Source organism: Sparus aurata, chromosome 13 (genome assembly GCF_900880675.1).
Source record: "Sparus aurata chromosome 13, fSpaAur1.1, whole genome shotgun sequence".
In the NCBI taxonomy this organism is placed as follows: domain Eukaryota; kingdom Metazoa; phylum Chordata; class Actinopteri; order Spariformes; family Sparidae; genus Sparus; species Sparus aurata.
In genome coordinates, this window is record NC_044199.1 from 8,720,590 (window position 1) to 8,732,019 (window position 11,430).

Below are 11,430 nucleotides of genomic sequence, written 5' to 3' on the forward strand. Positions count from 1 at the left end.
TGGATGTTCCCAAAGATAATATTTCTTCACTGTTTAAACATAACCTACTCTTAAACTTTGCCCCACAAAGGTAAATTAGAAATAGGACGGGAGCTGCTCGGGGCAGAATTATCTAAACTGGATTTTTTTTTTTTTTGCTGCAAAACCTTTATCACCACAGTCTGACGAACTCTTGAGAATATCTGGCACTCTGAGGAAAGAGGTGGTATTCAAGAGTCTGTCCAAAGTTAAATATACCAAAGGTGTTGTTCCGAAGGCTACAGAGGAGCAGCGGGTGACCTCATATGGTTTGATTGGCAGCGACAATGATGTGCAGTCCTCCCCACTTGTTTCTAGTGCTCGATCCAATGAATATGGAACCTTCGTCTGCTGCCAGTCTTGTGATTCTGGAGATATTATGACAGGAGATTTTATTACGGCACAAAGATTGTTTTTGTTCTCGAGTGTATGTGTGTCTCTGTATGCGGATAAGTAAGTTCCAGGCTTGAACTTTGCACAAAGAGGCAGAGAAGGGAACTTCCTTGAACTATTTCTCATTGATTAACTCTGGTTGATTAATTGTTACTGATTAGGCTCTATTCATGAATAAAACAGCGCATCGGATCATGTGATGACAAATATTTGCCCAGGAATCAGATCATACAAGTAATTAACAAGAGCTTTTACGCTGTCATGATTTATCAAGGCTCAGCTTCTTCAAATTATTACTCGAGCAGTGCACACGGACCATGAAACACCAGAGAAAATGCACTTGAGGAGCTGTCAGGCCGAGGGATAGTTGACCCAAATGCAGGCAACCACAGTTAAGCAACAGCTGGGTTTGTTAGAGAGGTGAAGGTACATATACCTGATGAAAAGACCAAACAGAAGAAAGCACTGAATTCACAGGATGGCAGGAAAGAGGTACGGAGAAGCAGGCAAGACAGTCTGGTTTCAGAGGCTGGAAAGCAGTGACTCAAAGCAACAATCTGTCAACTGATTGGGGAAAAGGGGGGCTGGTATATGTACTGACAGGGCTGATGAGGGGAATAAACAGGTGAGCAGGCGATTGGTGGTACGTCTCCACGGGATCCACAGGGTCCACTGTGCTTCTTGATGCAATTTACGAGCGTCCAGCACGACTCGGCACCTTTGGAAGCTTTGAAAAGTAACCCACTAAGTTGCTGAGGACGGATTAAGCAGCTGCATGGCTTATTTCTCACCTAAAATGTCTTCGGAATCCAGTTCCAGTGAACTGTTTCCGTAACATAAGAAGTTTCCAAACGAGCCGCCGTGTTGCTTCAGTTTGAAATCCCGGAGCAGAAAAGCCCTCAGGTGGACACGTACCATGATGGAGTCAGATGATTGGGACAGGTGGGAAACATTTAAAGGGCATCTATCTTATGGGCAGGTAGAAAAATGGCAAAAATGGCGCCTGGTGAAGTGGAAATGTGGCAGGAGGGATGAAGCAGAATCTTCCTTTTTCACCGACGAGGAGGCAGCTCTGTTCCGGTTAGTTCAACTAATTCTGAAACGTTAAATAAAGTCGGCTCTCAGCTGCAACCAAATAACAGGCCTGAAGTGCAAACTATAGCAGGCATGTCACATTATAAAGGTTGTAGTGCATAGGTTCTGCTGAAGAAAAATGGTGGAAATGCAACACCAACGCACTCCCAATTAATGTTTTTTTTGCATTTGCGGGGCTATTTTTTGACCTGGTCTCGCTGCTACCTGCAAACGACTTTTTGCAAGGTTCAAACAAAAGCGACACAACCTCTTAACGAGTTCGCTCCAGAGATGCTGTCAACTGGAATCTGTTAGTGAGACTGAGTCGGGCTAACAGTTTCACCCCGTTTCCAGTCTTCTAATCTTACCCTCAGGAAGAGAAGCGTAACACCCAAATGTCAAACTACTGCTTTTAGCGCCCACTGCTATAAACTCGGCACACGAATGTAGAGTAGCAAGAAATAGGCGCGAATAAAAGGGTAAGAGTCCAGATACTCTCAGAGTCTTTGGTCTTGGCTCTCAGATGTTGAGAGCTTCTTCTGCCCTATAAGAAACAAGGGAAAAAAAAACAAAACAAACAGAGCGCTTCAAGGAGCTGCTGAGCCTCTGTGCTGGGCTAAATTTGGCCCTGTAGTAACTATGTCGATTGTGAGGAGACACAAGCGCATCTCCACAGACATTCAAGGGCACATACTTGTGCAGATGCAAGCATGTTCTGTTGCTATACCGCACGCATAAAAACACATATACGGGCGCACACAGCCGCTGCTTCACGCACACACAGTGATTTGACAAGGGAGCCAATAGCAGCCTCTGTGTTCCCAGTGATGAGCGGCCTCTGCTCTGCTTCTGCCGCCTGCCATGTTGACTGCGAATTGTAAGCTCCAATTGTCTCCTTCTGTGCTTCACTGCCTCGCAGGGGCCGCAACTGATCTAAAAGAGAGCGCCGCATGACCCGTAGTCATATGTCGCCGCGATGAATCTTTTACACACCGAACAACCGTGCGTTTGAGCCGTTTAATTACACACTCAGAAGCACAATTTCTTGCGGCCTCAAACGCGCAGACACAGATGTGGGTATCCAGATGTGCTCCCCGAGTCCCTGTGGCTGCGATAAGATCAACACAAACGTGGAATAGGAAATGTGGATACTCACCTAATGGCTGCAGTGGATCCTCATATCTTTTTTTTTTTTTTATCCTTTTAATGGCTTTTTTCCAACACACATGTGACAATTTACAGTACGGTGTCTTCACAGTAGCCTTGTTGATGAAAAGTACAGGGAAAGGGAGTCAACCCTACTCAGTAAGAAAGTCAGCTTACAGGCCAGGAGCTTGTCTTGTGTTGCTGTAAGGGGGTTGAAGCAACATAACACCCCTGGAGAGGACATCGTGCCATTGCAGCACATATCTCTGAAGCAGAGGAGCAAGCAGAGGGTTATCAGAGGCTGTTTTGTTAAGGCTTTGGTGAACTCAGCGGGGCATCAACCCTCACAGTTTTATGTCAACAGCTTGGAAAGCTGACACCGATGCCTCAAATGTGTTGTCTGCGTTTATTCTGATTTCCTGCTCATCATTTTAGAATAATTATTTCACCACATTTGAGGGTCTGGGATGTCTAAATACGATGCCTTCCAGCACTTATTCTTCATATTTTCATATAACTCATTATTATTATTATTATTTTTGTAAACTGCAAACAGGACCATAGAGTTCTGTGCGTGCTGTCTATCATTTAGAGATAATATTAAGGATCCGGATCCAATAACGTAAATGGATAAAGTACATTTAACATGCCACATTCAAATATAACAGATGAATTTCCAACTCCTGTTGTTTGAGTTTGTAGCACTTTGTCAGATTTTCCTCGTTGACAGTTTTATTTATTGTTGTGGGAGCTCACATCCTTGATGATTTTCAAAGAAAGAAAAACTATCAAATACATGAAAATCACAACTGTTCCCATGGTAACGGATTAAAGGCTTCTGGGCGATCATGAGAGCAGACTACAGATGTGGGTTGAGGATATAAAGATATAAAGAATCAGGGAATTCCAGCAGCACAGAGTACACACAGAGTGTTTCTGACAGGGGAATTGATTTCCTAATTGAATGTGTTTGAGGTGGAAGCAGATGTGGAGGAATTCAGATGGAAAGATATGCGAATGCGAAAAGATGGAGGAGCCTCCAGGGCTTTCGCTTTTGCCGGAAAAAAAACCCTGCAGGCATTTCTTTATTGCACAGGCCATGTTTGAAGAGCAAAGAGAGAGTGAGGAAATAGGGAGGTCAATATAAACGAGAGTACATGAATGTTTTGCTCTTAACTATGATTCCTTCATGCTTCAATATTTTCCTCCCCAACCCTGTTCCTGAACCGCAGCTCCACCCAAAACGACCCCTCAGCCACTGTTGGCAAAGTCAGAGATTTGGCTTCTTTCCGCCGGCACTTCCGGATGGGTTTCATGACCATGCCGGCGTCCCAGGACCTGTCGCCTCACTCTTGTGCCTCCGCCATGGCGCCCCGCTCGCAGTCCTGCCACGCTGTCGGCGCCGGAGATACGAGTCTGGAGAACGGAGATTACTCTGACACCCAGTCCCAACATGGTGGCCGCTGCCCGCCGGCCAAACCCAAACGTCACCCCAGCACGCGCCTCAGCTCCTCATCCGCCGACAGCAGAGGACTTCCTGAGACGCCGCCTCCTCAGTCCAGTCACTCACAGTCCAAACACTCAGAGAAGAAAAACGGTAAGACGTTTGTCCTCAGTTGCATACTCTACAGATTGAAATGGGCTTTTTTCTTGAACTGCATTTGTTCTCTTCAACAGCCATGAAGAAGTCTGACTCTGGAGAGATCGGCTCAAAGAAGGTGCCTCCTTTAAAGCCCAAGAGAAGCCCCAGCACCCAGCTTTCCTTTGACCCTCTTCCTCCACGTGTGCCTCCCTCTGCCGCATCCTTGCCTTTCCAGGCAGCAGACTCTCAGATCCAGACAGGAGATGGGGAGGACGAGCCAGTCTATATAGAGATGGTGGGCCAAGTGTTCACCAGAGACAGCCAGACGGCCACCCCCCACCCTGTCACCCCCGTGGCCACCACGCCTGACTCTGACTCAGACCAGAGTGAGGCCATCTATGAGGAGATGAAATACCCACTGCAAGAGGACCGAGAGTCCCAGAGACACCTCCCCCCAAAACACGAGAAGCTGAGAAACTCTAAACACTTTCACGTCACCCCTTCCTCCTCTAGCAGCTCCTCCTCTCTGCCACGCCCCTCCTCTTCCTCGCCTTCCTACTCCAAACCCAAAGCCACTGTATCGATTTCCCATTCGTCTCCTCTGCCTTCCTCTGCGTCCTCCACCCCTGTCCCCCAGGTCCTCTCTGCTAGTCCGCACACTCCACGAGCTCCTACTCCCTACCTGCTGCAGGGGAGTAAATCTGAGCCGGAGTCCAACACAAAGATCCCAGCCCCTTTCCCCAATCTTCTCCAGCATCGACCCCCGCTGCTGGCCTTCCCTCAGCCGGCGGCAGCCTCCAGCGGGGTCGGAGTGCAAAACAAGGGGTCCTCTGCTAAGATGGGAACTCAGACATCCAGCGTGACAACTCAAGCCAGCACCTCCTCCTCGACTTCTTCTAATGTTCCCACGTCCCTGTCTGGCTCCAAGGAGTCATCGGGAGGAAGTGCATCGCAGCAGGACAAACACAGCAGAGATTCACAGATATGTCCTGCTCCTGGACTGAGGGCCAGGAGCCACTCCACGCCTCTGCCCCCCTCCTCCAAATCCACCTCCCCTTTCTCCCATCACCACCACCACCCTCACCACCGCCCATCGCACTACCATCACTATCGCAAGCCGGAGAGAGGAGACTCGCCTGTTCCGAACAAGAGCGGCTCTCAGACTTCCACGGTCCAGACACAAACCTCGAGTACAGGAAAGGAAGGGAAGTCTGTGAGCTTCCTCTTGAAGTCTGATAAAGGAGAGAGGGATAAGGATAGAGACAGAGACAGAGACAGAGACAAGGACAGGGATAAGGACAGGGACCGAGATAGAGAAAGGGACAGGGATAGAGGTAGAGAAAGGGACAGGGAGAGAGACAAAGAGAAGGACAAGGACAGAGATCGAGATAGAGAAAGAGACAGAGATAGAGACAGAGACAGAGACAGAGATAGAGACAGAGACAGGGACCGGGACAGTGACAGACATAGGGATAAGGACAGGGACAGAGAAAGAGACAGGGACAGGGAAAGAGATCGCGATAGGGACAGAGATCGTGACAGGGAAAGAGATCGTGACCGAGACAGAGAAAGAGATCGGGACCGAGACAGAGACAGAGAAAGAGATCGGGACAGGGACAGGGATGGAGGGCCGTACTCCTTACAGTTGGATCACATCTCCACATCTCAAAGCAGCACCAGCTCAACCCCCACGCCATTATCCTCATCCCAGCGTCCTCATTCTCGTCCCCATCTACGCTCTCACACTCCACACGGCCTGCCGGCATATAAGCCGCCCTCCTCAGACAGCCCCTTGCTGTGGACCTACCCCTCGGGTGGTTTCCGGAGACCGCCGGCTTACGAGAGCCTGAGAGGGAGCTCTCAGACGCCATCTCTGCAACAGCCCTCGAGTCTCCCCGGCGTAGGTGAGGGGGCATCCAAGAGTAATGGAGGGTCTGCTGCGTCCCTCCAGTCCAAAGTTGGCTTCATGCCCTGGGACAGCAGTGCCAGCTTAGCTGCAGATGAGGGATCTTACTGGCCTATGCAGAGGAAATTGTCCTTTAGTCATGGGAGCAGAGAGACAGAGAGTAAGTCAGAGGTCATTTTGAATACAAAGTTCAAACTCTTAAGTTGAATATTCTTTGAAATATTTATTCTGTTCCTTCTCCTGTCTCAGAGGACGATGGGCGTGCGTGGAATGGCAGTGCTGACGCTCTGTTAAGGATGGATAAGGAGGACCTCGGCATGGGGTCACGAGGAGGCCACTCAGGCATCCCAGTCCACTTCAGCAATGCCAGCAGCAGGGCGCATAGCGAGTCGTTGGCTGGTGTGGATAGCCCGGGTTTCAGAGCCCTGCCCAGAGTTGGTCTGCCTCTTCCCTGCCAGACCTTCCCTGCCTGTCGCAATGGAGGTAGGCAAACAATTAGTGTTCATAACCACAACATCCTATTTAGAGAGGAACTATTGCATTGCATTTACACGGGGATCCTTCTGCTGGCTCTGCTGTTGTAGTCTTAAACATGGACAGCTTACTTTTTTTTTTTGCCCTTGCCCTAACCCCCAAGAAGTTAGTGAAAAGATAGTTACCTGCTTTTAAGTTCCAATTGAGCTCCAGTGAAAAATCAAACCAGCAGACTCGACCTCTTGTCCTCCATTACATCCTTTCTACTGACATTAGCCTTGAAGCTCTTTGTCTCCCTGTCAGTCTCTTTGCGTGGACACTCGGGGCCTTTCCCCAGAAACACAGAGACACAGCTTACCTTGAGAATGTGCAATACTTTCCTTGAAGCAGAGCCAGTAACAGAAGGTGCACATAAGCCCTGGTCCCATTTTGTGATGTTTACAATGAACATCGTGACCAACCTGGTTGTATAACACTTTATAATTGAATTTAGTAAAGATAAGTACATAAAAAAGACAGGCAGCAGTTTATAATATGATATTTGGAGTGAACGCCCCACCAATGCTAAACAGTTAGATTTAATTTCACGCACTTCTGTCACTTTGGTGTTAAACTAGCAAATATTTCTGTAGAAAATCAAATCAAGATCTTATTCTTGTTAAGTTTGGATAAACTAAGTGTTGCATAGTGGAAGCTACAGATTGGTATTGCTACCAACATTAAATGTTCCAGTCAGCAAACTTGATGGAAATGTGGTTCCAAGCTGATATAAGATATCCAGCTGACAAAGACAAAGAGGAGATCTCTAAGTACACCTTATTATTGATAAAATGTGTTTCTTCAACATCCACTGTTCATAAGAATACGCCTAATTTATAATTATCTCCTAGGTTAAAAATATAATGAGCACATAATGTTCAAAAGCTCTGTCTCGACTCACATGAGTGTGACTCTGTGTGTTAAAATGAAAAGTTCTGCTCTCATTAGCAGGCACACAGTGTAATGTTTGTTTCCTTCCAGAAGTGGGGCGGCTGGGCCGCTCCTCCTCTGCTGCTGGAGTGAGACAGGTGGGTGGAGGAGATGTCCAGAGACAGAGCAGCCTACCAGCACGAGAAGCCCTGAATCAGGTGAACAACCAACACCCAGCCTCATAACTACACTCTATTAACTTCATTCATGGAAGATTTGGGAGTGAGCATTAATATTGTTCTCATTATTACTTCCCCTTCTGCTAGAGACAGTGCTCCAGCACATCTATTTATAGCTGCTAGATATGCCCACTGAGCAGAATAAGGTTCTGGCCTGCCTCAAAAGAATAAGAGCCACAAAGGTATATGACGTAGGCTAATATGTAATCAGGAAATGAGACAGAATAGTGGATGAGGGAACATGCTGTTCTGTGTTTTGGAGTGATGAGCTGCAGTCTTCTAGCAGCACATTTTGCCCAGATTCTGGCTGCATAGCAAGTGCTGACGCAGTTTGAGTGTGCTGCAGAGACTGTCTCCATGCGGCTGGTTGACCCTCCCTCAACCTGTAATACATGAAGCAGCACTGCATCCTGGTGGCTGTCCTTGAGAACTACAGTTTTATTCAACATGTGCTGTTTCTGCTGCTGAGCACTGCAGTGATCATGCAGGTTATTCAATTCATATCATAAACACTGCATAAATTCACTGACTTCACTTTTTCCACTTTGTTCAGCTGCATGGTCTGGCCCAGTCTCAAGCGCCCTGCAGTCCTAGCAGTCCCAGCGTGTCCCGGCAGCAGCAGCAGCTTCAGCTCCACCAGCAGCAGCTACAGCTAAAGCAGCAGCTCCAGCAGCTCCAGCAACAGCACCACCTGCAGTTGCAGTTCCAGCAGCTCGCCCAGCTGGCACAGGGACAGCCTGCTGTCAGCGGGGGCACCACCCCGTCCGCAACGCAGACCCAGAGAGACGGCAAGCTGCTGGAAGTCATCGAGCGTAAGCGCTGCCTGTGCAAAGAGATCAAGGCCCACAGGCGCCCTGACAAAAGCCTGTGCAAGCAGGACAGCATGCCCATCCTCCCTAGCTGGAGACGGACACCTGAGCCTCGTAAGACTGGCACGCCACCCTGCCAGAGGCCGCAGGCCGTGGTGTGGGACACGGCCATCTGAGGTGGAAAGACAGGCTAGCAAGTACTGCACTGAAGAGAGAATGATCACACAGAGGAGCTGGAGATGGTTGGACAATAAACAAGATGGTTCAGTGGAGTGAAATGTGCTCTACCTGTGTGATAAACTGATTTGAGAACAGTAGAGAAGGTTACTGAGGACAGAACTTGTTTGGGAAAAACAAAAATAAAAGAAGTGAAGAAGAGGGAATGTTACAATCAGACTAAATTAATCTCTCACCTGGGTGATTTGTACTTGCTCTGTACTACGTCCTTTTTTTGATGTGTTCTAATTGCCAATGATCTTTTGCCACAAAAACGCCAGTGTTATTGCCACAAAACAAAGACAATAATAATGGGTGGGATGTTTTTTCTGAGATTGGTGTTGCCAAATTTCCTCCTGACTACTTGAGACATAAAAACAGAACCATGTATTTTCTCCAACACACAGTTGTCCGACGCGTAGAAACTGCTCTGAAGGTCGAGGCTCATTTGATAAGTTATCGAAGTGTTTCTTGAAATCGTGAATGCATATGAGATGTCTTGGTATCAATAGATTGTCATTGTGGATGCAAATAATCATCACCGAGGAGTTAAAGCTACCTACTGTATCTGTTTGCATATTTGTAATGTAAATCTATTTACTTTCTCAACGTTTCTGCAGTTTTATAGCAATATGCTCCCAAATGGCGGAGCAACATAATTAAAACTTGTGTCAACTAGCCTAACATACATATCTAAGACTTGAATAAGTCATATTTACTGTGTCATTCTCTGCATGTCACGATAGACATACAGTATTGTAAAAGAATATGTGTAGAGATGATCATGTCCGACTTTTACATACAGCAGATCCTCACTATGATAACACGTGGTTGTACAAAAAGATGAATATATCGCTTCGGGGAGGGGGAGGGCGGGGGTGTCATTAGTTAAAGGTGGTGTGACAGATCCAGCCAAATATAGATACAGATCAATGGTACAAAAAGACTTCATCACTCATGCTTATCCACAGTTGCACATTAGTGATTGTTCCACCACACAGAAAAACAAGCACTGACACCCATCAACACAGACTGTACAATATTGGTGCAACTGATAAGACTGTGAGTATTGATCACCTCAAACAGAATGCTGGAACAATCTGCACAAAAAACATGGTATATGCTTAGGAGAAATTAAAAAAAACCCTAATGTACTGTAAATAGATATGTACAACTGTATTGAAAATGTAGCAATTATTTCCATTTTCATACTTGTAATCAATACATATTATGTAGCATATACTGTATAAACATAACTTTGTTCACTTGTTTTTTCTAAAAGAATTAAGTACTTTATCTGCTGCAGCCAGTCCATGCATTACTTATAGTTCTACTAATAAATGGTAAGCCCTCTAAAGAAAGGCACAGTCCAACAGTTGTTTATTTAAATTTATGCAAGACTCCCTTTAAGCTGTGTTATCGTTTTATTTCACGCCTTTTTTGTTTTTTGGTTTTTTTTCTACATTCACTCTGATTTCGTGTACAGATTTCAACGGCTCGTCGTCTTGAACATTTTGAATACTTTGCTGCTATCCTGAACTACTGGTGTTGTTCATTCAACTACATGACGAACATGATTAATATAGTGGTTATTGTTACATATTGTTTTCTTTCTGAAAGCCACGTGAAATGAAGTTTGTACCTTGAAGAGTGAGCCCTCCTGTAATAGTATTATAAGGCACTTGAATGTCTCTTGGTTGTTGTTGTTTTTAATGATAGTTAGCACCAAGCTGTACAGTACAGTACACTCAGTGAAAAGACGACCTATCTTAAATGTTTGAGAGTCACTGCTTGGCCTTTTTTTGGGTTTCTGTTTGTTTGTTTTTTTAAGCTCCACCTGCTCGTGTTTGGGGGATGAAGTTTTTTCGAGCTCACTGAGTCCATTTTCAAACAAACACAGAATCAGGGTGAAGGGAATGGGCAAGTGCAATGCATGCAGAGATTCCTTACACTGACAAATGTTCCAATGATACTGACTATCGTGCCCAGTTTTAATTTCAGATACCGAGTCATCACCTTAACCCTTTCACAGACTGATGTGGAACCCTAGGTATCATCTCCAAACTAGTTTACAGAAGCTGTTGGTTTTGTGTGTCTTCTGAAACAGTGGCCATTATACGAGTGCCATACTATATTGATATGGTAAGATACGGTGTACCTTGGAAATCACTGTAGTGCTATATTTGCATTGATATTGTCATTAAAAATAAATTTTATATAATGAACTTTACACAACAAACAGAGCTGTTGCATGTTTTCATGCCTCCTGTGGCCGTACAGAGGAGGTGGTGGGGAAGTGGACATCATGTTCCATCTGCACTTCTGCAGCAGGTGTTGCAGCACCCGCAGTGTCCATGTGAGGGCGATAGCTTCACTCTACACTGCTGCTGCTGCTGGTGTGGCTTCATACAGGATCATATAGTCACTGCTTCAACCTGCATACAGACTCATATAGTCCATCATGCTTTATCCAACATTCATAGTTAAGGTTGGGTTAGGGGACACCTCATTTCCCTGCAGAGATTAATAAAGTTATCTATCTATCTATCTATCTATCTATCTATCTATCTATCTATCTATCTATCTATCTATCTATCTACCAACACCTGAGGGTGATACAGTTGTTTAGACTGTACAGGTTAGATCAGTATAATAGGGATGTAG

General features: G+C 46.0%; 1 protein-coding gene across 4 annotated transcripts in view; it reads left to right on the top strand.

The window, feature by feature from the left end:
• Positions 1 to 11,005, top strand: part of nyap1 (neuronal tyrosine phosphorylated phosphoinositide-3-kinase adaptor 1) — a 36,616-nt gene extending 25,611 nt beyond the window's left edge. For 3 of the 4 annotated variants that reach the window (XM_030438466.1, XM_030438465.1, XM_030438468.1), the window contains 5 exons: positions 3,864 to 4,228; positions 4,309 to 6,279; positions 6,369 to 6,602; positions 7,614 to 7,720; positions 8,295 to 11,005. In XM_030438466.1, coding sequence (XP_030294326.1) covers positions 3,864 to 4,228; positions 4,309 to 6,279; positions 6,369 to 6,602; positions 7,614 to 7,720; positions 8,295 to 8,726 — 3,109 coding nt within the window. In that variant the 3' untranslated portion in view covers positions 8,727 to 11,005. The remainder of the gene's footprint in view (positions 1 to 3,863; positions 4,229 to 4,308; positions 6,280 to 6,368; positions 6,603 to 7,613; positions 7,721 to 8,294) is intronic. The other variant, XM_030438467.1, reaches the window with a different exon arrangement.
• The last annotated feature ends 425 nt before the right edge of the window (positions 11,006 to 11,430 follow it).